This window comes from Brachycentrus maculatus, unplaced genomic scaffold (genome assembly GCF_059751285.1).
Source record: "Brachycentrus maculatus isolate JH-2025_06_01 unplaced genomic scaffold, ASM5975128v1 h1tg000040l, whole genome shotgun sequence".
NCBI lineage: Eukaryota > Metazoa > Arthropoda > Insecta > Trichoptera > Brachycentridae > Brachycentrus > Brachycentrus maculatus.
Genome location: NW_028280794.1, coordinates 849,260 through 876,411, shown reverse-complemented (window position 1 = coordinate 876,411; position 27,152 = coordinate 849,260). Strand labels below are relative to the sequence as shown.

Here is a 27,152-nt window from a genome sequence, read left to right as displayed (position 1 = left end):
TAAATTTAAAGATATATATATTTATGAATATATATATATATATATATATATATATATATATATATATATATATATATATATATATATATATATATATATATATATATATATATATATATATGTGTGTGTGTGTGTGTGTGTGTGTATATATATCAGTTTTATTTATGTATAATAAAAGTCAAACAAGGGGACAAAATTCTCCGATATATTAACAATAGCTAAGTGTCATCGGTGAAAGCGAAATATTAAAATTGATGTAAATAAAGACAATATTTGTTCATTTTTTTTTCTATTCTACATTTTCTAGCTAGAGCTATATTTAAACGGCCAACTTATGCTAATTATTTGCTAGAATATAGAATAATAATAATAATAAACTTTATGTATATACCTATACGCCTGCGATTGAAGATTGCGACGGGCGCTTACGTGCCGCGATACAGACAACTCCAAGGCGATGAGAAAATAGTCACAAGGGCCGGAGAGGCCCGGCCGAGTGTGCTAATGTTCGGAGGCTGCAAATATTCCATCTCACATTCACGCTTCCAGGGAGATCAATTCGTCAGTTCTATTTATAGCGCTATAATGTGTGACATCAACAAATGAACAGAAATCATTCTCAATGTGGTAATTACAGGTTAACCTAGAGTTAAATCCTAAGTTAAGTCAATTTGTGGGAATAGAGTTCAAATTGTCGTGTCGGATTTAAAAGAAACGAGGACGGTCACGACGGAAAGACAAGTGATGTCTGAGAAATAAATCGCTAGCGGAAAAATACTGAGAAAATGAAAATACTATAACGTTTCACCCGGGTGACCGCCTCTCTACTTAATTCATGTATCGTCAGAGATGGAAAATATATTTAACCTAATTTACTTCCTTATTCTTAGTAAAAATTATATACTTCAGACGTAAATCTCTCATTTACGAAAGAAACTTGCGAATCGCACTTCTTCCAATAAAGTCTAAAGAGACGGCATAACGCAAAAACCTTCAAAAATTTAATTAATAATAATCGATATTTAAAATTATGCGATGTCGAATGGGGTGATATGTACACAAACCGCGTATCTTGCGAAAAAAAAAGTTTACTCGTTTGCGGCGAATGTCTTAAAAATTAATCCATCAAAATCTGCGGAGATCAAAACTGGTATTTTATAACCAAACTAGAGGAGCGATTGCAAAGACAATGAAAATTACCGTCAAAAATGCGGAAGAACCGAACCAGAATATTTAAAATGACGAGTCTAGCTAAAACAGTCCATGGTTCGTGAAAAGAACGTATTAAGACATAACGCCTCTCATCTACTCTACCGTGAAATCCTTCGATTAAACCTACATTTTTGTCGGAAGGCAGATTTTAACGAATAAACGAAGTCTAGCATACAATATATTTCTCTTGTATATTTCTCAAAAATACTTAGCAAACTTTAAGCCGACAAACGCATCTCCGGCCGCAAAACTGTTTGCCTTAACTTAAGATTAAAGAATACTTTTAGTCGTAGAATATTCCGGGCGAGGACGTCCGGAGCGCGATTCTAGGAGCGGTGGATTCTTCGCTCCACCGAAAAGAAGGACTACCTTAAAAATGAGTATTTAATTAAAGGAATACGAACACATAGAGAACGGGGAGCGAGGAGGCGGGGAGGCGGGGAGGGGGAAGGGAGACTAGGAGAGTGGTGGGGGCATGGAGAAGCGCTGGCGGTAGAAGAGCTCCAGCAGGAGGTCGGGCGCCAGCTCCGGCTCCGCGGGGGGGGAGCCGCTCGCCGCGGAGGGGGAGAGGCTCGCCGCGCTGCCGCCAGCCTCAGGACACCTTTGTCATTTGCCGCTAGCTTGCAGGGCCGTGTTTATCTGCGCCCACAGGTCTTTCTGGCACGACTTGGATCTGCAAACACCATTATATTATTCATTTATAGATTTGGCATTTAATTTGTAGAACTTCATTTTAATTTATGTACAGTAGTCTCGGTTATCCGACCTTCCGAGTTATCCGACCTACCGGGGCAATGCCCCCTTTCCTTTACCCGATTGCACGCATTATATTCGCGCGCCAGGAGACAGTCCTCAGTCTTCAGTGCTCTTTTGCTGAGAAGACATGTTGCGCATTGTTTCCTTGTTTCGTTTCTGTACATATTTGACAAGTTTTCAATGGGCAAATAAAATTAACACATCAATGTTGTTTTTATCATTTTCCGTGTTATCCGACCTTTTCGCTTATCTGACCTTGCCGCAGCCAGTTTAGGTCGGATAATCGAGACTCTACTGTATTCAATATTAAATTAAACTGAAATATATTTAAAATAAATACTAATAAATTCGACCGAAGACGTTCAAAATCGATATTTCATTTGTAACAGGAAAAGAGACAAGGATATATTTGTATGAACCTGAAAGCAAACAACAGTCTACTGTTTGGGTGTTTGACGATGAACCCAATCCCACAAAAGTTGTTCGTTCACGAAGCACTTCCAAGAAAACCATCGCTTGTTTCTTTGGTTGTACTTAACAGATCGCAATCATTCCTTTAGAGGATCGAAGAACTGTTAATGTTGAATGGTATACTTTAATTTGTTGGCCAACCGTCTTTGATAAAATAAGGAAAACCAACAAAAAAAATCGCATCATTCTTCATCACGACAACGCCTGCTCCCATAAAGCACGTCAAACAACTGAATATTTGAAGGAGAAAGAACATCGAATTAATGTCTTATTGCCCGTATTTCCTGATTTATCACCTAATGACTTTTTTGTTCCCCACTGTCAAACAAAAGATGCACAGACATTGATTTTAACCACTTAATGCTAGGGTTTTTTTATACTAAGTTTTAAAAAAAAAATCAGGTTTTTTTAAATGTTTTATTCAAAGTTTATACATTTTTAAATTAAAATATAACAATTTAAGCATATTTATTTTTTTTAAATTAAGAAAAATTAATAATTCAATTTAGTGTGATAGATTTTAAAGCATGGTGTTAAACATAGACCGACATTACAATCAGGACAATAGTATCGACTTTCCCGACGTATACGTTTTCCAGTCTCGTTTTTTTTCGAGCAGCACACGATGCATCTTTTTGTGGGTGATGTTTTTTTTTCTGTTGTTGGTATCGGCTCTAAAAAGTGACGTTCTGTCAGGAGCAATGGATTTGCATTTGGATTTGTGCTTGGTCGTCCGCCTTTTGACGCATATTCCGGGTTATGGTAGTTTTCTATGTACTCATCTATGAGTTGTAATCGAAATTCTAAATGTGTCATAGATGAGCCCTTTTTTTGATATAAAACAAAAGCATTCCAAAGCGCCTGTTCCATGAGGTGAAAAAACATTTTTTTATAATATTTTTTCCCCCGTTTTCGTGTCACTGGATAATTAGAAATATGTTGGTCTACTCTATCAACCCCTCCCATAGTAAAATTGTAATCTACTGCCACTTTAGGCTTGCTTATTCTGTTATTCCTTTTAACAATTTCTACAGAATTCGCACCATGTATGGTGGAAAGAAAGAATACATCTCGTTTATCCTTCCACCTCATGACCATCACTTTTCCTAACCGATAAGCAGATATAAATCCTCGCTTAGTTTTCTTTGGATACAATATCTTCTTTGGAATGCCTTTCCTGTTTTGCCTCATAGTTCCATATGTATCAGTCTGATGTAAGATAAGGAGATCTGCTAATTGAACAGACGTATAAAAATTATCAATGGTTAGACAATGACCTTTATTCAGCAGTGGTTTTATCAGATTCATTACAATTTGTGTTGACATGGGTAAATGCTTGTACTGAGAGTCACCAATAATTGTTCCCTTTCCTGTATATATAAGAGATGACCATATATATCCTGATTTTGACTCGCATAAAAAATAACTCTTGATTCCAAATCGGGCACGTTTCAAAGGCATATACTGTATCCAGCCCAATTTTCCTTTATAAAGCATCAAACTTTCGTCAATCGTTATATTCCGCTGAGGTTTATATGCTTGTTGAAATTTATTGTTTAGATGTGAGTATACAGGCCAAATTTTATTCAGTTTAGGTTGTAGATGAGTAGCAGAATTATATTTTTCATTGTCTGAAAAGTGGAGGTATCTTTTTAGCATAACAAATCTTCTATGAGACATCACTTTAGTAAAAAATGGAGTTATAATGGAGTTTCTCTTCGCCCAATATAATTTTTCTTCTGGTTTATACACTATACTCATTGTCAAGACAATTGCGAAAAAAGTTCGCATCTCTGATATGCTTGTACGCCATTGATTTTGTACACTTGAAGAGGTTGATGATCTCGCTCTTTGCATTTGCGTAAAATACAAATTTGTCTCATCTACAATATTTTGTACTAATTCATCGTCAAAAAAGTAATTGAAAAATTCATATGGTTGAGTGAATGATAAAATTTCCTCATTTATACATGATATTTCTGTAAATTCAAATGGGGCTGTTGATCCTGGTGTGTCTGCTTGGATGTCGATCTCTGTCCATTCATCTAAATCAAGAGGCCGGCTGGGATGTGCTTCTTCTGATGCGGAACTCGAAATTGACGAAGAGGAATCACTTTCGGAATGTTCAATATCAATATTTTCATATTCACTATCAATATCTTCATATTCACTATTACTCTCCATTTGGGATCTTATTTGAAAAAAAATTCAAATTCAAATTGATACGATATGATAAATGTTTTTTTTTTTAACGATGTATTCATACATACACGAAAATGTGAAAACAATATAGTAAAAACGAAATAAGCAGCTCAAAAACACGACCGATCTCAACTGCAGGCAAATTCTAACTGCGCAAAATACATCGCTAACTCTCACGGGCGTTACTCGTGTAAGCTAAAAATAGAACGCTGCGTGTCGAAACCGGCGAGCGTCACTCGGGCTAGCAGAAATTGGAACGCATTTAGCGCGCGAGCGTGACTCGTTCAAAAGCATTAAGTGGTTAATCACCTCAAGAAGCTGTTGAAGAGTGTCAAAAGCATATTTCTACGATATCAGCTTCATATCTAAAGAATATATGCTAAAATGTATAGACTTTTAAAACACTTTGTTTCCAACAATAAAACAATGTGTTTCCCACTTGTTCGGTTCCTTTTCAATGTTTGTAGAATCTTAAGGCAACCCTCGTATTAATTCTTGAATAAATCGATTTGGTTTCTACCTTCGTATGCATTGCAACCAGTCTTTGAACTGCGCCGTACCCTCCGGCGTGAGGTGGAGAGCGGTGCGTGCCGATACAACAACGTTGGCAAACTCCTCGTAGTCTGAAGCGGTCAGGTGGTACAGCATCTGATGCATACATTGGATGTACCTGGAATAACAAAAACAGCTCAGTCTATTACTGCGTAAATCTTACAACATTTTGAGAGCATAGCGGTTGTTGTAGCCGATCGAAGCGTGAGACGTCTACCAACCAATTCGTCTGGGATACACTACACAGCTCTTTTAGATACCCTGGAGCCATATTATGTATTGATTTAAACATGAGTAGACAGAGTTTATACTCGTATATATAGTACTAAGTTGAGTAGTAGTCATTTAGGAGTAGTCCACTTGCAAACGTTATGATAAAAAAATTAGTTTTTCTAGCCACTGGCGGAAACTGGTAGAATATGAAATCTGCTACCGATTTGAGCTTTTTTGAGAGATTTTATAAAATGAAATGTCAATCGGCATGGCAAATTTGCAGGAGTATTAATTTTTCTATTCCGTTTTATTCCTAACTTAATGAGTTTTGCCAGATTATCTTAAATATGGATGTTAATATTCTTAATTTTCTACCGATTAAAAGCCATTTTCTAAAAAACTTCTTTTTTTTCAACTTCAACTACGGTCAATAAAAGCAACATTTATGAATATTAACATTTTTTCTGTTTTCAAACCACATTTTCATATGGTGTACAAAATACATATCACCAGTGCACGCGGGAGTTTTTAGCACCGTAAGGGAAAGGTTAATGAATGTATAATTTAAACCAGCCTATGACGGTCGTAAGCCCTGTAAATGCCCAGACTTCCATATTATTCTTCATCTATATTGAAATGTCATATATCGCTCACTCCTTTCAACAACGTCATATATCAAAAAACTTGTATTTTCAGGAGATCGTTTTTAAAGTTTGAAAATATAATAAAATGTATTAAAAATAAATATACTTATTGAACTTTTTACTGTGCTACAGATCTTTTTAGGTAAAACCTGAATGTTTTTTCTCCATTTGAAAAATATTTTGTATGTTTAAAAAAATAATTAAACAATACCTTTTCTTCAAAATGCAAAAACAACACTTTCTGAGCCGTAGCGGGTGAATATTAACACACTATAAGGGTAATTTTACCATTTCACTCGACTGGTGGTGTTCGGCGGGAAGCGTAATTTTTCACTCGACTTATCGTAAATTGAGTGTAAGTTATTTTTACGGATGACTTTTGCGGCATCTTTTGATCTCATATCAATGTATACAGTATGGTTAAATATTATCACTTCTTTTCAGAGATGTTTATCTCTATGAAGAGGGCGAATCCGACCGCAGATAGTGTGTTAAGTTAAAAATAAGCCGCTTTTGCTGGGATATAGTCTGGGCATTCCAAAAACACGTACAACTAAAAATTTATGATTTTTGATTTATGACATTGTTGAAAGGTGTGAGCGATATATAGTAGTCAGTTGAGTGGTTAGTTACATCTGCTGGCACTTCTGCACGAGGGGGGAGAGGGTGCCGCGCAGGTGCTGCATGAAGAGCGCCTGGTTGTTGCGGGCGAGGTAGTGCGCGGCCTCCATGGCCAGGTCGTACAGCACGAAGGGGCTGACCACCGAGTTCACGGCGCACATGCAGAACTGCTGCAGGTACTGCGTGCCCAGCTTCTTGGAAACGCGCAGCAGCCACTTCACGTTCTCGCCGTACGGCGGCGTTCTGCAACATTTACATTTTCACATCTATATGAAGAAAAAATTATGTAACAATAGTCTAACAAAATTATCTAACAAAACCATCGAGGCGCTGTTTAGAGCTGTCCAAGACAAGGACAATTGACAGAACAGAACAGTCGAAGCGCTATTTAGAGCTGCCCAAAACAAGGACTATTACTCTCAAGTGACTCTCAGGGGGACCTGATATGACACACATAGAAGAAGAAGAATACTATAAAGGACCTTAGTATTCATTTGCATCAAACTTCTTTGTAATAAAATTGTAAAAAGTTTTTTAAAAAAATAAAAATTTACCTACTTCAAAGTTAAACAATATATTTTTCGGAATATATACAGTCTCGACACAATACAATTTTATATCAGTGCATAGTGAATAAAAACATTATAAAAAAATAATAATTCAATGTTTATGCATGAATGTTGCACCCCCCGTCACAACTCAAGTATAAACATGTGTTTATACTCGCTTGTCTCAAAGCGAGTATAAACATGAGCCGCACATGAATTCTACACACAAGAGAACAGTGTGTACTACAGGTATCTAAAAAAAGACATTTCATTTTTTTTTAATAAGATTTAAGCATTTTGAAAATTACTAGTTTGTCACCAACCCGTGATTGTTTGCGATGTATTGAACGCAGTGAATGGCTTAAAAAAGAAGAATTTTATGATGTGCATAATAACATATACTCCAGCAAGTATGCGTAATTCTGTATACCGCTTTGCCCACGCAGGCATGGCACTTACCACCAAACATCATTCTCAGCACCATAGTAAGTATACAACAAAATAGTGTACAAGTGTACATTAGTAATATGTTACATATTTTATTGTAAAATTATTGTATTTTAGTATTTATAACTAATTTATTTATTAATTCTATAAAACCCAACACCAATCTATCCACTGAGTACTATTTTTTGGTCCCTCTGCCTTGTGATTTGGATTATTGGATTGGTAGTAAAGGCATAAATACATTTTAATAGAGAACATACCCTTATTAACCTTTTAACAGCGTTAACTTTGTTCCTCAGAGACGCCCGTGGGCGGCGGTATTTTGCCATTTTTTAAATGATTACTTTTATCATGTATTTAGTTAAGAAACGATTTATTTTCCTAAACAAAAACGTTCAATGGGATTCATTGTGCCTTTTTGGTACTCTATAATACGCGTGTGTCACATTATTCTTGAAATATATCGTAATATAAACAAATTAGATCGTAACATAAATAAATCAAAGCATGCATCGTGTGTCACTCTTGCCCACTGGCGATGCGTAGCATCGAGAGTGAGACAGATATAGGGCTGATTATGGCGCAGACTAATTACCGACCGCAAGAAAAATCAGGGATCTGTTCTTTTATTTATCCTTGCGATGTTACAAATTATAAGTCAGATATTTTAACAGATGTCATAAGGCCAAGGATTGACGTATTATTTTATCCAAAGTTCCACACCATGAAAAAATCCCTCTAAGTTGAACTGAGGTTCGAAACTTGGAGCAATGTAAAAACACAAACGCTTATGTCAGCCGCGTATGGGGCATGTTTTGTTAAAACACATACGGTTATGCGAGCCGCGTGGATCCGGTTAATACATGCTTTATATAATAAGACGACTGTAAAAAGAAATAATAATGAAAAATTAGGGTGAAGGATTATTACTGGTGTAAAAGAAATCCAGGAAGGAGAACAGCATCAATGGCTAGAGCTCTAGGGGCTGCAAACCGATACTTGTACAAGTCACTGGGAATTCATGTGAATCCCTTGAGAAATGACAATGTTATTTTTGGTACTTTAATGATTACACAATGCTATATTTTTTTATCTGAAAAAATATCACTGTCTACTTTGTATACATTGGAACTTCAGGTTACAAATGCTTGCTGTGATAAACAATTCGGGCTATGAACAAAAATCGTGGTGAAAAATTAACAGAATTTTAGACGAGTGCTTCCAAAAAGTTCCCGAGTTCATAAACTGATGCATTCTTTGTCAGAATTTTTATTCATAAGTTATAGAATATCATCAATAACAAAATAACAATTGACATTTATAATTTAGCAATGGATTAATTTTACTCAACTTGCCATTACAAAATCAAATCTCTATAATGATTTTAAAACAAGTCCTCTATATTATGGATATTATCCTCTTTATCAGTGGTCGGCAACCTACTTACTACCCGTGGGTAATTGAATTACCATTTTTAATTGAAGTTTTACTTAGTAAATACCACTACTTCATAAAATCTACTGTGACATGTGTTTCGATGCATTCCGCATCACTTTCAAATGCCGTATACAAAATGATGCGGAATGTGTCGAAACACGTGTCACAGTAGATTTTAAGAAATAGTGGTATTTACTAAGTAAAACTTTAATTAAAAATGGAGATTTTACCACAAAATTAAATAATTCGGATCAATTAATGAAATAATTTAATTACCCACTATGACATTTTGAATTACCCAACAAAAATTTAATTTATTTTTCCATTGAAATTTTTATTTTTTCATTGAAAATAACAATTACAGAGTAAGGGGAATAAGTAATAATTTATTTTTTTTAACACAATAACTTTAAGTAAATAACTAAGGTAATTTTTTACACTGTTATCATCGAACGTGAAGTAGCAACACTCCCTTACTTTAAAAAAAAAAATTATGAAAACTATTTTTTTTTTGCCACGTACTAGAGGTCCCGGATTCGATTCCCAGGGAGGTCAAATAAATATTAGTAATTTTTTCATTCTAATATTTATTCAATATTACCCTGGACTGATTCCTGAAGCTGAGGGCTGATCACCTTTCTTTCATGTGTTAATGATCAAGATAACACTCCGTTTATATGAAGCAATGCCCTATGCACCATCGGGTGCGAATAAGGGTTTTGACTGATTGATTTATTTTTTTTAAATGCAATTTATTTATAGAACTTCTACCCACTTATCAAATGAAAATTTCAAAATTAATTTCTTTTACCCAGTCTCTGGTAAGGTTGCCGACCATCGGTGTATACATACGGGTATACTAGAATAGTAAATTGAGGGGCCACACCTAGTGTACCTGCTGTACTTGTTCTGCGGGCGGTCGTCGTGCACGCGGCGCGCCTGCGCCTCGAGCGCCAGCATGCCGACCCGGTAGGCGGCGAGCAGCGCGCGCAGCTGCTGCGGCTGTGGCGGCTGCGCGGGCGGGCGCTGCGCCGGCGGCGGGGCGGGCGCCGCGCGCACCGGCGCCGCCACCCAGTACTGCACGCCCGGCACCGGCCCATACCCGTACATCTGCTGGCATCGCCGGGAATGTGATCAGGGTGCTAAATAGGCTGATCATTACCATATGGGCTATCTCGACACAAGATATATTGAGGAACGCCTACTCTCCAAAGGGGTGCTATATTGGCTGATCATTGCCATATGGGCTATCTCAACACAAGGTATATTGAGGAACGCCTACTCTCCAAAGGGGTGCTATATTGACTGATCATTACCATATGGGCTATCTCAACACAAGATATATTGAGGAACGCCTACTCTCCAAAGGGGTGCTATATTGACTGATCATTACCATATGGGCTATCTCAACACAAGATATATTGAGGAACGCCTACTCTCCAAAGGGGTGCTATATTGGCTGATCATTGCCATATGGGCTATCTCAACACAAGATATATTGTGAAACGCCTTCTTCAAAGGGTTGCTATATTGGCTGATCTACAACATTTTGAGTGAGTTCAAATCTTCTTCTCTGTCTTATTCCTCATTACTGAGGGTTGTGACTCTTGTGGAAGCAATGACTTTTCTCCAGTTAACCCTTTACTGCACTGCACGTATCGCTCTAACCACTCTAAGCCCTCTAGCCTGCTGCTGCCTTAAGTTGATCGGTCCATTGTGTGTGGGATCTTCCTCTCCCTCTCTTCCCCTCCAGGCTACCAATCACAACCAGTCGTTACAGGCTATCCTCGTTGCCACACGGAACATGTCCAAAGAACTGGAGAATCAGTCGGGTTCTGTCTTCAACTCCTGTCCAAATACTTGTTCACAAAAATATATGTTGAGATGTCACAAAATAATATGAAAAGTAACTCCTATAATTGGAGATAATCCAGATTTGCAACTCACACTGCACACTCAAAATGTTGTTAACAAAAGTCTAATTTAGAGCACTTACAACCTAGAAAACCCAGCACGTCTTGTTGCAATATCTTTGTAAATTCATGTTACAAACTGATGCTCCATATAAGGCAAATGAAGATAAATTTAAATTGGCTTCGAATTCAAATACCATTTAATTTGTTTAGAATCTAAACTCTAAACAGAACCCCTAAACTGTAAAACAAAATTTGATTCATATGTTCCGGAAAAATAAAATTACCTGTACGTGGTGAGGTGGGGGAGGCATGGGCGGCGGGCGGTGCGCAAACTGTATGTGCAAGGGGTGGTACGCGAACCCGTAGGGGGCCATCTGTATGGGGGCCAACGGCAGGGGGGCCAGCGTGGCCAGCCCGGGCGGGGGCGCCGGCATGCACGTCGCCGAGGTCAGCTCCGGCTCGGGGTCCATGTCCTCGCCGGGGGGGCCCAGCCGCAGGAACAGCTCGTACCAGTAGCGGGCCACTGTGAATAGCACCTCCGGGAACACCCCACCGCCTGCAACATCAAAGGAAAATTTGAGTACTACACCAAAAGGGCTCTAATTTTATTGCATTTATTACTGCTAAATCATCCTCAATTTATTTTTACAAAAGTAAGGGTTTAACAAGTATAATAAAACAAAAACATTCAGTATAGTTTTTTTCCACTTTTATCAAAACTTAAACTATATCAATTATAATGCGGTGTTTAGCTACCGTGCTGGAGGTCCCGGGTTTGATTCCCAGGGGGGAGTGAAGATAAATATTGGTTATTTTACACTCTTATATTTATTTGATATTACCCTGGACTGGTCCCTAAGGCCCAGAGTGATTACCTTGTCTTCGTGTAAGTAACCATCAAAATAAAACTGCATCAATAAAATGCAGTGCCCTATGCACTATGGATAAGGGTTAGAAAAGAAAGGAAATAACTTGATTGTATTCATTTCTACTAAATCACCAACAATTTTATTTTCTAATTTGATTACACAAATGTAAAAGGGTTTAACAAGGAGGATAATAAGATAATAAGATTTAATAAGGAAGACAGATGGGTAAAAAAGGTGCTTGACTGGAGGCCTAGAACAGGACGCAGAAGCGTGGGTAGGCCCCAGAAAAGATGGAAGACTGGAAGAGTATTGCGTCCAACAGAGAACTGTGGAAGTTCAAGTGGGAGACCTTTATTTAACACTGGGCACAAGAAAAAGGCTGTACGTACGTAGGTTGCTACTTAAGTTTTGAGATATGGCAACACCAGTGTGAATATCACACCATCGGCAGGTTGGTCCTGTATATAGGAATGTGAAACAATCTATGCCGATGCTGTCTTAGGCAACTATCGGGAACATACAGACCAATGCTCCGGATAATTTCAGGATAAGTGATAAAAATACGTAATCAAATACACATTCCTTGTATGAAATGAAAGTAGATGTACCTTTGGCGGCGTTTTCGACGGTGAGGCAGGCCCGCTCGAGCATGAGGTCGCTCTGCTCCTTGCACTGCAGCACGGCGCGCGAGATCTCGTTGTGGTTGAGCGCGTGCGCGTGCGGCAGGCAGGACAGCGCCAGCTCCGCGGCCGCGCGCACCAGCGCCGGCTCGCAGCCCTGCGACGCGCGGTCCGCGATGCTCACCGCCTCGGGCGGCGTCAGGTGCCCCTCCCACGTGTCGATCAGGAACGAGATGGCCGGCGCGCCTATGTCCATGGCTTGACCTGCAAACAAACACGTTCGGCAATGGTAAGGCTACACTCAACAAATTATCGGGGTTTTTTTTATAGATGGGAGTTGCATTTATTATTTACCTTGCTTCTGGTAGTTGCATTTATTATGTACAAGGTTTATAGATCATTAAGCACTTAACCTATTAACCGGGAGGGACGTATAAATACGTCGAACGTAAACAATATCGGCAACGGGTAGAACATATGAATACATCCTGTAAATATTTTAGAACAACAAAGTTAATTAGTCATCCCAACATGAATTCTTTTCTATTTTTTTGTAATTTTGTATTTTTTCTTTGATTTATATACATATAAACAAAAATATATATATATCACAGTCTTTTCATTTGGTTCAAGCATAAATAAAATATATGAAATCACGTTCACCGGGTGTGACGTACTGACACGTCCTAAGGAAACAATTTGCGCCCGGTGAATGTTACGTAATTAAAGTCAACTCCCCGGTTAACAGGTTAACAGTCGAATTTTGGCGAGAAAATTCGTCAGTGCAGGAAATCATCACCAAACAACTCAAAACAAGACTACCCGAACACTGCTTGGGTTAGTCAATAAAAACAAATATATTTGGCTCGGGCAAATCAATACCACCAAGTTGGAATACGATTTGCCCGAGCGGCACTTGGACTCATCAATGCAACATAAACTCCTTGCCCTACTCATGCTCTGCAACCGGTTAAGTGGATTATTGTTTCTTCTAACTTAAAAAAATATATATATATTCTATTTTAATCTGTGTTGGGAACATGAGGGATAATCTAGTGTGGGCTAATCAAGAACTTCTCAGCTATTTGATCATTGCTGGGAGGGAACCATGTAAAACTCTTCAGGAGAAGCCGGACTGTTGACTGTCGTCAACAGACCTCCTGTTCCACTAGAAGACATTTTGTGTCCTAGGTGGGTTTATGTTACCAATGTCCTTCACTATTTTTATCATATATCGCTCACTCCTTTCAACAACGTCATAAATCAAAAAAGATTTTTTAGGAGATCGTTTTTTAAGTTAAAAATAATTGAACAATACCTTTCCTTCAAAATGCAAAAACAACACTTTCGCCCTGTAGCGGGTAAATATCAAGTTAAAAATATGCCGCTTTTGCTGGGATATAGTAGATTTTCTGGGCATTCCGAAAACATGCACAACTGAAAATTGACGATTTTTAATATATGACGTTGTTGAAAGGAGTGAGCGATATGATACCACCTCTAGTGAGAGTTCCTTAATTATTTGCCGCTGAATACAGGCGCAGGCGCGGATACTGATTATGTAAGCATGTTCCAACATCTTTTATCTTGTTTACCTGTTATCCAACTGACGTGCGAAGAATATGTGCGAGACAGCCAGTTAGCGCTGACGCAGTTGTGTAGTCCTAGAGCGTAGAGCCCCAACTGGAATGCGGCCATGTGCAGCCCACGGTGAGGCAAGTGGTGCTCACGCCCGGCTCCCGTGGATGTCACAGCAGTCTAAAAAAACCATTCAGCGTTTACAAAACTTTGAGTGTGTCCAATTACAACATAGATGGAAGTAATCATACAAATGAAAGAGTACCGTTGAACGGGGTCGAACACTGCAATATATCGTTCCGAACATTTTTAATTTGTTACTGACGGATGTTAGAGGTCAAAATAAAATATGGAACAAAGGCAAAATAAAGAAATGGGTACATGATCAAGAGTTAATTTTATGAAAATGGTAAAATGTATTTTTTCTTCATTTTTTCCTCTTTTTTGTGTCTATATTAGGTTAAAATCGTTAAAAACAATAAAAAATGTATTAAAAAAGAGCTCCACCGACAAGACACACAAGGTGGCTTGGTGGGTCTCTGCAAAAAAAGTTGTAAATTTGTATAAATTGTAAATAAATGTATACAAATGAAAAAAATTAAAATAAAATGAACAAAAAAAACACGAGGTCACAACAAGTGACTACACCACAACGGCAACACGCCACAATGAAACCAGTCGGAATTACCACAGCAACAGCTATAAACATAATAAACTAATCAGGCAGAAAAAAATTGTTGTTTCACATAAAGAAAGTGTTAGAACTCACCTGGGTGAATAAACTTGTGCTACTGGAGCCACCCGCTTTGCTGAGCACAGACTTGGCAAGTTCAAACATGAAGTGCGCACTCGCTTCCGAAGGCTGATTAGGTATGGAGGGATATGCACGCTTTCCTTTGTACCTACAAAATCAAAAATAGTTACTTGATGCTTCACGTCAGTTCACTTTTTATTTATTTCATAGATACATAGATTATTTTTTTTTACTATATGCACTACGGCTCTTCAGGCATGGCCTGTGTTGAGCCGAAATACTTACATGTTAATACAATTTTTTTTTTTTTAATTATAATATTCTATACATTACATACAATAGATACGATAAAAAATTACAGTATAAAGGTTTTACAATAAAATAATTACACCTGGACTTGAATTAATTCACTTTCTACCTTGCCCCTTCCAACGAGAAGCAACCATCGACGGACACTCTTCATAAAGACATGATCACTACTGAACTACATAGGTTACAATATGTATTTTATTATACGGACAATAATGCATCCTAACTAGTCGTGGTCCGCCTCCGTGGTGTAATGGTTAGCGCATTTAGCTACCGTGCTGGAGGCCCCGGGTTTGATTCCCAGGGGGGGTCAAAATAAATATTACTGATTTTTCACTCTAATCTTTACTTAACATAGTCTACAAAGACAATAAGTTGGGATGGAGAAGGAAGAAGAAAACATCATGTTTTAAAATATTAAGATAATTTGTTTTTGTATCTGTAAGTTTGTTGTGTTCTCATCAAATTGATAAAAAAACATTTGTATTGCACTGTATTTCATTTTTTGTAATGTGTTTTTCATTGTTTCTGAACCATAAATAAATAAATAATTCACGGTAGAAAGGCAAAATTACCTAGCGAGATGTGAATCCTTGCCGCGTGGCTGCTGCGAGGAGGACTGCGCGTGCGATGGGGGCCCTATCGGCGGGGGGGCCTCCATCTCCGCACTGGTGGAGCTGTGCGGGCGGCTGCCCCAGTCGCACGGCAGCGGGGCCATGGGCGGAGGGCCCGGGGACATGCCTCCGTAGCATTGATCCTGCATCTATAACGCACATAACACATGAAAAACCGAGCCATTCCATTGAGATACCTCCGAATCCAAAGCAGAGCACTGTCCAACTTGTCTGTAGGGAGAAAAAAAGAAAAAAATTCGGGGTTATCATGCCAACTTTGCCAGTGCTGTCGAAGCGACGCTAAGATTTGCAAAAGACTCACATCACGATACTCGGGAAAACAGCACTAGTATCTGAACGGCCGAGAAAATTTAAGAAATTTTAAGATAAAAATTAATGAAATGCAATTTCACTAAGAAGCATCGGACAGAAGAGTTGCAATAAAATAACATTATAAGAAAATAGGTAACAAGTAAACAATTTCCAGATGAAAAAAAAATCTGCTACAAGTCCTTTTTTTTAACCCTTATCCGCATCCAATGGTGCATAGGGCACCGCATCGTAGCGACGCAGTATTATCTTGATTGTAATTGCATGAAGGCAAGGTGATCAGCTCTGAGCTTCTTGTACCAGTCCAGGGTGATATTAAATAAATATGAGAGTGAAATTCACACATATTTATTTTGACCCTAGGCTGCTAGTCTAGAGATCTAAAAACCAATCTAAAACAATTTGTAAAATATCTATGATAAAATCCATGGAAAACATCACATTAAAGAATCGTATTGTCTATTTATGTTGTCATTCTTCTATTTAGTGATATTTACAAATTTGAGCATAGACTGCATACATATTATCTTAGACTTGAGGTATAATTTCTCTATGAAACGTAACATCTTAACTAAATTTATTACCTCAATGAACCTCACATTATCATTGAAGAATATGAATTTTTAGTTTTATTTACTATAATATTTTGATTTTAATTATTATTACGGGCCATTAAATATTGTTTATTTGAACCCCTTATAAGGAGTTTCAGAGATTTTTACATTTGTTATATTAAGATCATTTCTTTATATTATGTAGAAATATATTTTTTAGTGTTTTATTTTATTTTAAATTCCTATACGTGCAGGTGACTTTATTTACACATATATTGTCAAACGCCGGTTTTATATTCTTACATCCAAACAATGTCAACCATTCAGGTTAATAGTTAGCTTAAATGATATCCATTTAGATGATTTTTCCTTTTGCTTTGTCTCTTAAAATCCATCTTTAATAAAATCATGTTTTTATTAGTGTCATTTACTTCACAATCTAACAAGGTCCCAAGTGAAAGAAAGGTGACAATTTTCACTTGTTTATTAAGAAATCAGTAATCGATTTGCGATTGGCTAATGCTGTTTGTGCTAAATCTGAACTTTTCCCAGCGTTGTTCTATTATTCAATGAATGCAAAGCAGTTCGTACTTTTTTCTCATAATACTTATATGCACTGCGGAGAAATCCGGACTAGGATGTTTTAATGTTCAACAGGCGTGGAGACCCATTTTTCAATTTCATTTCTGAGGTTCACTGAAATTCGCTATCACGAGTTATGATATTTGATATACTTGCCTTTCTATGGTACCCTGACTTTGTCCTGCCGGAAGTATCTTCGTCGTCGTGGCCATAGTCTCAATTTAAACCGGAAACAACGCACGCTTTATCCACGGAAAGGTATCTTGTCAACGTACGTATAATCCACGGTAAAGTTTCTTGCGTGTGAGGGTTATTGAAAAGTGTTATTGAAGATCATTTGAAACAGCAAAAAACATTTAATAAAGCATCCCAATGCAGGCGTTAGTAAAACAAGAAAGATTTTATAAAATGACCCAATGGAAACACATAAAAAGTATGTAGATACTCTTTATATACGTATTTGTATGTATTACATAATATATTTGATAAATTCCCCTTGAGACATGCCGATGATCCAATCATACTCTTTATATACGTATTTGTATGTATTACATACTATATTTGATTAATTCCCCTTGAGACATGCCGATGATACAATCATACTCTTTATATACGTATTTGTATGTATTACATACTATATTTGATTAATTCCCCTTGAGACATGCCGATGATACAATCATACTCTTTATATACGTATTTGTATGTATTACATACTATATTTGATTAATTCCCCTTGAGACATGCCGATGATACAATCATACTCTTTATATACGTATTTGTATGTATTACATACTATATTTGATTAATTCCCCTTGAGACATGCCGATGATACAATCATACTCTTTATATACGTATTTGTATGTATTACATACTATATTTGATTAATTCCCCTTGAGACATGCCGATGATACAATCATACTCTTTATATACGTATTTGTATGTATTACATACTATATTTGATTAATTCCCCTTGAGACATGCCGATGATACAATCATTACCATAATAATATGTATTACTAAAAGTAAGATAAATCCAATCACCGATATTTTCCGTAAAATAAAAGAATTTAAATGTTGCTTCATATTCAATAAACAAAAACTTAATACGTAAACTTAATACTTTATTTTAAAATGTAAACTTATGTTTAGATTTTATAATAAAGGATTGTACTATTGATTTTTAAGGTATAGGTAAGAGGGTACCGCTTAATCTATAAAAGACAACCAACACATTCTCGGAATATATGCAGTATGTTATTCGCACATAAATTAACTAGAATGTAACATACCAAGAGTGAAATACACAATCGTTAAAGACTGCAATGCACAGCTATCAAAATTGAAACACAGTTTAACTACACTGCAAAAATGTTATTAAATGTTTCGGCATTCACGTTGTATGTAATTAGAAATGATTAAATTATAAATAAAACACTTGTTTATTACCACTTGAGTATTATATTGTTACGACTAGTTTCGGAGGCTACATATGCTTCCATCTACGGGTTTGAATATAACCCTTTATAAAAGTTTATATTCAAACCCATATATAGAAGTATCTTTAGTTTCTGAAATTAGTCGTCACAATATTGGCTGTCCAAACTTAAAACACAGTAAGGGACATTTTTTCGTAGTACGTTTTTTTTTGCATTTTTGGACTAGGTAGATTCTACTTAGTCCAAAAATGCATAAAAAAACGTACTACAAAAAAAATGTCCCTTACTGTGTTTTAAGTTTGGACAGCCGATATAATACTCAAGTGGTAAAAAATAAGTGTTTTATTTATAATTTAATACTGATAAAACACAGTAAGACTGGAACAGCCTTCAAAAACTGAAGCACACAGGTATCTTCACTAAGATATCTGGAAGGATTTGGAGATGGTGATTAATTATTATTTAAAAGTGATTATTTTATTTTTTTAAAGTGACACTTGTATTTTTTTACTATCAAAATAGCCAATGCCTAGTTTCATACCATATATTCATCACAGCACAAAACCTGCCTTTATAAGTGTGTAAAGAAAACCGTACATACTAATATTATGCAACAACAACAAAAAAAATGTTATTCATTCAATCCCCTTACATTGCCATGCAAATTAAAAAGTATTAAATAAAAATTGTAAGTACATAATAATAAATACATGCAGCGCTCAGAAATGAATTATTTTCCAATTTTATATTTATTTATCACTCAATTGAGAAAATGAAAAAAAGACAGCAAAATTGTGTTTCAATATTTATCAGATTTTATGTATTGTTATGTCCGCCTCCGTAGTGTAATGGTCAGCATGCTCGGCTACCATTCTGGAGGTCCCGGGTTCGATTCCCAAGGGGGGTAAAATAAATATAAGTGATTTTTTCACTGTAATGTTTATTCAATATTACCATGGACTGGTACCTGAAGCGGAGGGCTGATCACCCTTCCTTCATGTGTACACGATCAAGATAACACTGCGTTTACATGACACAGTGCCCTATGCACCATTGGGGTGCGGATAAGGGTTTTATTATATTTATATTATATGTATTGTTAGGATTGTTTTGGGGATTTCTGCTCTCAGTTATCCGGATAAGAAAGTCAAACAAATGAAGCAAGCACTAACATATCTAGGTACAAATAAGTTGATTGAACCATTAATCAAATAACATGGCCCAAAGCTGGAATTACTGGACTGTTATTTCTTTCAACTTTGGCGTTTTGAAACGGGTTATCAATCATTATTATCAGGAAGTTAATGATACGGAAAGGAAAATTAATATATATTAGTTTTTTTATTTGTTGAAAGGAGGTAGATTTAGATTTTTGTATACTACATAGTTAAAATGTCAACTTCTGTATGTAATCGATGCCCAGGTACATGTTAGTAACATATTTGCATGCAATGATTGAAATGGCGTAATTCTGTTAGACTTGATGGGGATTAGTATGATGAATTTTATAATATAAACCGAAGAATATACCAGTTATCGAAACATCACAGTTTGAATCACAAATGTTGGAGATGTAAATCTAATCTCAAGCAAAATGTAAATAGTATATCTTTGAAAAATCCTAGAAATTGTAGCAAAATAGAAGAAATTCTGAATTATGAAAACTCTTTGGATTTAAACATAGACCATTTACATATTGATTGACAATATGCAATAAAACAAAGAATGTCTTCTAAATCAAGACATCTTATTGAAATGTAAAACTTTGAGAATAATGTTGACACATTGTTGTCAGGTGGTTTTTTTATCAACCCCGACCCTAATTATGTTGTATAATACTTAGGGTCGTATACTAATCACAAGTAACTGAACCCAATTCCGATCTGTACAATGTTTTTTGAAATCTCTCACCCTCTACCAAAAGTAAGCAAATAAAACGCATATAATCATCTCCCGCTCTCTAATAACAGTGTGTAAACGAAGCTTTTAAGCGTTTCCCGCAAAAAATAAGTTAAAATAACATAGAATTTTTTATTACAGGAATGTTTATAAAAATATATTAAAATCTTTCAATATTTCTTTAACATATCTAAAAATGGAACATTCCCTTAAAATGGAGTTTAGAAAAATTCAAATCAGTAAAAACTGCTGAACACATTACATCTTCAACCTCTGTACTAAAAATGTGGTGTTTAGATATTCCCATTAGTTATTAATGTTCTCATAAAGTATTACTATTTATTAGCATTTTTTAGTCCTCAAATACTCCTGTCTCCTATCCATCTCACTTTCTAATCACCCTTAGATTCCCTGCCATACTTCATACACTCATATTTGTTTCAAAACATCCAAAATATCATTCCATTCTATCATGTTATTACATCAAATATGTACATGTATGTAATTTTAAGATATCCCTAATTAACGAAAGTATTACGAACTTCGTTTCACCTGAGATCAAATTATATGTTGCAGATGTCAGTTTTTTGGTCTGAAATTATAATTCAAAAATATGCTGTAGTCGGGGCAACCTCGGGTGAGAAAAAATATTTATGTAAGACTTGAATTCACATGATGTAACGTATAATAAGGTGCACGGAGAGGGGGTAAAGCCGATATAATTTTCTGTGGATTGAAAAACAACAAAAATGCTTTTCCCAATCTAACTCTAAGCTACGAAAATCACAGCCATAAAAGTGAGTACACTGTTAAAGCAACAACAGCAAAAATAATTAACAAAATCAAAATAGAATTTGATTTCCAATCCTATATTCTTTTCTTTTTAAGTCAAAATAGAATTTCATTGCCTATCCTATATTCTTTTCTTTTTAAGTCAAAATAGAATTTCATTGGCAATCCTATATTCTTTTCTTTTTAAGTCAAAATAGAATTTCATTGGCAATCCTATATTCTTTTCTTTTTAAGTCAAAATAGAATTTCATTGGCAATCCTATATTCTTTTCTTTTTAAGTCAAAATAGAATTTCATTGGCAATCCTATATTCTTTTCTTTTTAAGTCAAAATAGAATTTCATTGCCAATCCTATATTCTTTTCTTTTTAAGTCAAAATAGAATTTCATTACCAATCCTATATTCTTTTGTTTTTGGGTAAATTGAAAAAAATAAAATATGTAAAATAATGCATTTCTTTTGTGTGAAATCAATAAATCGAAATGGGGAAAAAATAGTTATCGAGAGAAACATGCTGCAAAACGGTGTACATCATGAAAACATAGGAGGATGCCCTGTTTGTAAATTATGGTTATTACAAACCTAGGACAAAAGTAGCTAGTAAATGATGCAAACCCCCAATGATTTGCATAAAAAAAAAAATATGTAATAGAAATACTGTTTGTCGCGATTAGTTAGCTCCGAATCAAATTCCGGCTTCTCTTTTATCTTTTATTTGTTATGTTGTCTGCATTAGTTCTCACATCACTCTCAAAAATTGTAAAAACGAAAAGACCAGTTCGCTTTTCAAGTAACAAAGAAAATTATTGGCTAAATACCGGAATAAGAGAATAGCGTTGAAAACTGACCTGATACAATGGTAAATCTGGCGGACAGCCAGGCATTGGTCCAACTCCTCTGACTGGCGGATTCCCGGTGAAGTAGACACCCATGACGGGTGACTTTACCAGGCGATGGATATCTCGGTCCAGTAACTATGAAAATAAATTATATTTGATAAAAATTTTCATAGAGAATCGGTACATTTTAAGAACGCCATTAAGGTTCCTAACCCTCATACGCACCCAATGGTGCGTCAATTTGATGAAATGATAATTTGATAAATTAATTTGTAAAGGCAAGGTGATCAGTTCTGCGCACAGGTGCAAATGTACAAACCACTACACTAAAGAGGCGGACACATATGTACATAAAGGTTACCTTGCAAAAATACAAATAAAAGAAGGTTATCTAGTAAAAATATAAATTGATAAAAATATAAACATTTTGAGTGTGTTCAAATCCGTGTTCTCGTGAATCTTTGTCCATAAAATCCGAGTTTCCTCACTTAGGAGTTATTTTTACATGTAAAAATGTGTGTAAATAAAAATAAATGGACACACTCAAAATGTTGAGATTAAAAAAAAAATTATCAAATTGTATGCATCATAAAAATTAAATAACGTTTTCAGGCGTCTCCCAATATGTAAAATAATTCGGTAAGGATCTTGCATACATTTCCTACTTGCATGCATAGACTTCCATGCTAAATATATGGTAAACATTACACGTGATGATGTGACCACTAATTAAACCAGCCTATGATAGGTTGTGTCCGCCTCCGTAGTGTAATGGTCAGCACGCTCGGCTACCGTTCTGGAGGTCCCGGGTTCGATTCCCAAGGGGGGTAAAAATAAATATAAGTGATTTTTTCACTGTAATATTTATTTAATATTATCATGGACTGGTACCTGAAACGGAGGGCTGATCACCTTTCTTTCATGTGTAAACGATCATGATAACACTGCGTTTATAAGACACAGTGCCCTATGCACCATTGGGGTGCGGATAAGGGTTTATTATTATTATTATGATAGGTTGTAACCCATGTAAATAAATTCCCAGATTTCCATATTTTATTTCATCTATGTTGAAGTGTCAAAATGTATGTTTTGAATATTGAAAGCACTTTGTGGATCATATTGATGTATTATTTTGAGAAATAATTAGTTATTTTTGAAAACATTTGTGAGTGGATCAAAAAACAAAGTCTTTTTATTTCTCAAAATAATACGTCAAAATGTAAGTTACATTCACCTTGTTCATGATGCAGGCCAGTTTGTCGGGATCGTTCTTGTAGTGGCTGAGCAGCGCCAGGGCCAGGTCTCCTCTCTGCCGCCGGGCGCCCTCGCAGAGCAGCGGATGCTCGGCTTCCGACACGTTGGCCTTCAGCCCGAGGGCGGCCACGGCCGATTCGAAGCCCAGAATCTCGTCCGACGGGGTGCGCCCGTTGGACATGAACAGCTAAGAGAAATGTACAGATTTAATAGATGCAAGAAACCTTCATTTTCTGTAAATGTCTTTGCACTGTTCCGTGTCTGTCTGCTGTGCTGGTCGGGGTTGTGGGCATCCGTGTACCGGCCAACGTCGAGTCGGAATCGGATCTAGCTGACTAATTGAACTAAACACTAATCCCTTTCACTGGCTACACTGGGGTACTTCTAGAAAATGGACTTTGGTGATGGACTTACAATCTTGTATTTATTTAGATTGGCAGTGACAGGTATATTGAAAGCTTTTAAATGTCAATTCACAGTAAAATCGGGATACAGTTTTATATTGTTTCACATTTTCAATAAATTTCGCAACTTAGTTCAAAACAAAATTGCTTAGCAAGAGCAGATCTGTCAGGAAGCCTAGATGCTTCTGTATCAGATCTTGGCATGCAGTGAATGCAAGAAACCTACTGAATGATTGTAAAAGGTTTTCTCGAATGTTTTCTGCAGATACTTTGTGGCACATTTTATAAACTTAATTAAAATTAATTAACTTTGTTTTCACCACTTTTTTATTAATACAATTTAACCTACCGGTTTCAACAAGAACCTTGTCATCATCAGGGTTTATTTTAGTTCAAAAACATTAAAAACATTAAAATACTCTCACCAAAAACTTCTACACACTCCGTAAAAATCCTAAATTAGGATTTTTACGGAGTTTATCTGCGGTAATTTTACCGTTTCACTCGATTGGTCGTGTTCAGCGGGAAGGTAATTTTACTGTTTCACTCGACTGGTGGTGTTGGGCGGGAAGGGTAATTTTACCATTTCGCTCGACTCCTCGTAAATTGCGTGTAAGTTATTTTTACGCATGACTTTTTTTCCAGCATCTTTTGATCTCATATCGATGTATACAGTATGGTTAAATGTTATCACTTCTTTTCAGAGATTTTTATCTCTATTATGAGCGCGAATCCGCCCGCAGATAGTGTGTTAAAAATAGTAGTTAGTAAATAATGCAATTACGGTTTGTCGTACCGCTTTGCGCTCCTTGCCGGTGGCGCAGGGCACGACGAGGGCGTCGAACACGAAGGTGGCGAGCGTGAGCGGCAGCAGCGCGGGCCCGCGCGAGCGCAGCACCCCGTCGCGCAGCTGCACGGCGCGCGCGCGTAGCAGCGCCAGCTCCTCGTAGCCTGAGGAGATGCGTCGCAGCAGCGCCATCAGCTCTGCCTCCTGGTTGGCCAGCTTCACCTCCAGCGGCTTGGTGCTCGCCGGCGGCCGGGCCATCTCCAGACCGAACAGGCCCACGCGGAACGCCAGCGAGGCGTGCTCCACCGTCTCCGCCAGGACCTGCGACGCAAAACTTCGCATCAGCTTCTAATAACATTCTAGTCACGATTACTTAATCCGGTGGTTTTGAACCTTTGTGAAGTGAGGGAGCACTTTTGATCATAAGGAAAATTTGCGGTACACCAAAACTAAAGATAACTTTTATGAAAAATTAAACTGATGGTTTTATTACAGGCAAGTTAAAAATTGCATTTCATTCATTCAAACCCTTATCGGCACCCCAATGGTGCATAGGGCACTGTCATATAAACGCAGTGTTATCTTGATCGTTAATGACATGAATGAAAGGTGATCAGCCCTCCACTTCCGGTACCAGTCCAAGGTTATATTGAATAAATATAAGAGTGAAAAAAAACACACTAATTTCACGAATTAACAAAATTCACGGTACACCAAAACTAAAGATCCAAAAACATACAGGGATAATTTTTATGAAAAATAAAACTGACGATTTTATTACCAGACAAGTTAAAAAGTACATTAATTTTTTAAAAAATACATTAAACATAAATACTCCAATGAAACTTTTTGGGGCGAAAATGATTTAATGTTACGTTACACCTGCGCTTGTCGGCTTTTACACATTTCAGCGATATTAGGTCTAATATTTGATATAGCTACTCTCATTTCTTCATCCAAATTGCCAAGCCATTGATGGAGCACCGTTTATACAATTTTTTTTCCTCTGTTTCATTTCAGTTAACATTGTGAATTTTTATTGTTTTGTAAAGGATCATCATAAACTACTGTTATTGAGGTCCGGTACGGATTACAGAAAAAGCACACTAATTCAAAATCGACAGAATCAACATTTCAAAACTTATTAAAATTAAGAATTAGCATATTTATTAAAAAATCAGCCATTTTCCATATACAACCTGATGCCTAGTGATGTTTTGAAGGTAGTTTTTATTTTTTGTTGACAAAATAATAATAGTGGTTATTGAAACATTTAAAGCAATCAAAAGAAAGAAAAAAATATGAAATAAATATTAGTGTAGTAACACAAATAAAATGACATATAGCTACGTAAACAATAAATACTCTAGTGATAGGGTGAATTCATCAGTCATTGTATTTCATTCTTCGTTAAATTTTAAATTGTAAAAAAAAAGGGGGTAAAAACATTTTCATAAAACATGTAATTGAATGATAGACTTACTGTGCAGAGGAAAGCGCAACGGGCGAGCGTGCAGGAAGCCAGGACGCTCAGACGATGAGAGGCCGGGTTCAGCTGGCCGTGGTGGCGTCGGCCCTTCCTGCGCGGGGGCACTCCGGAGCCGGAGCACTGCTCTCCGCGCCCCACCAGCTCCGGAGGCCGCGCCAGCAGCTCGCGGGCCAGTCGGACGGCTAGCCGGCGCGCCTCTGCGCTGTGCCCGTGGGCATACAGCCCCTCCGCCCGGGAGAACAATACTTCCCAAGTGTCGGACGGCAGCTTGGGGTAAGGATCTTCCTCCCAGTCGTTGTAAGCCTTGTCCTTGTCTTTCTCGGAACTCGTCCCGTGGTGCTTGGTGTCGTAGTAATACATGCTGCACTCGTCTCCAGACTGTTGGGATTCCGAACTAGACACGCTATCGTCTTTAGATTCCCGTCGGGATATCTCCCGTTCGCACAGAGCATCCGGTTCACTAACAGCGCACTTTCTCATGCTGGATACTAAACCGGGTCCGCAGACAGCGCTGGTAGAAGCCCCGTTGTTTATCTGATCGGGATCATTGGATAGATCGTAATTACTATGTTTTGTGCAGTCCCCGCCGCTTTCTTGGCTGGATTCTCCGCTGCGGTTTCCCGAGCTGGAATTCCCTTCCGGATTGTTCCCCGCCGAGCTGGAGTTGGAGTCGCTCCCCCCCTCCTGGGAATCCGTGTCGTTGTTCCCGGGGAAGCCGGCTACGCCGATGAGAGAGTCATTGAGGATGTCGTCATCATTTTCGCAGAAACCTTCGCTAGATACGCTGGAACGGTTCCCGTCTCCGCAGTTCTGGTTCCCCCGCAGGATAGAAGCATCCTGAGAACCCAAACACACCGAGAAATTATTTGTCGGAAAACCAACGGACATTTACAAAGTTCCAAAACATATAACAGGATTTTATAAAATGCAAATTCCATAAATTCAATTTCTTTTTCATTAAAAAATATTGTATAATTCAACATAAAAAATAAATATCGATTTAACTGTCATACTGTGGCA

At 37.1% G+C, this 27,152-nt stretch overlaps 1 protein-coding gene across 7 annotated transcripts in view; it reads right to left on the bottom strand.

The window, feature by feature from the left end:
• Positions 1 to 280: 280 nt before the first annotated feature.
• Positions 281 to 27,152, bottom strand: part of LOC148312441 (zinc finger SWIM domain-containing protein 8 homolog) — a 41,066-nt gene continuing 14,194 nt past the window's right edge. For 2 of the 7 annotated variants that reach the window (XM_088277278.1, XM_088277284.1), the window contains 13 exons: positions 26,127 to 26,969; positions 24,641 to 24,964; positions 23,433 to 23,639; positions 22,205 to 22,330; positions 15,725 to 15,912; positions 14,856 to 14,988; positions 14,104 to 14,266; positions 12,497 to 12,772; positions 11,304 to 11,575; positions 9,990 to 10,216; positions 6,684 to 6,914; positions 5,162 to 5,311; positions 1,671 to 1,885 (listed from right to left, as the gene is read on the bottom strand). In XM_088277278.1, the coding sequence (XP_088133404.1) occupies positions 1,819 to 1,885; positions 5,162 to 5,311; positions 6,684 to 6,914; positions 9,990 to 10,216; positions 11,304 to 11,575; positions 12,497 to 12,772; positions 14,104 to 14,266; positions 14,856 to 14,988; positions 15,725 to 15,912; positions 22,205 to 22,330; positions 23,433 to 23,639; positions 24,641 to 24,964; positions 26,127 to 26,969 (3,207 nt within the window). In that variant the 3' untranslated portion in view covers positions 1,671 to 1,818. Of the gene's footprint in view, positions 1,886 to 5,161; positions 5,312 to 6,683; positions 6,915 to 9,989; positions 10,217 to 11,303; positions 11,576 to 12,496; positions 12,773 to 14,103; positions 14,267 to 14,855; positions 14,989 to 15,724; positions 15,913 to 22,204; positions 22,331 to 23,432; positions 23,640 to 24,640; positions 24,965 to 26,126; positions 26,970 to 27,152 lie in introns of all 7 variants that reach the window. The other 5 variants (XM_088277283.1, XM_088277282.1, XM_088277281.1 and 2 more) reach the window with 5 other exon arrangements.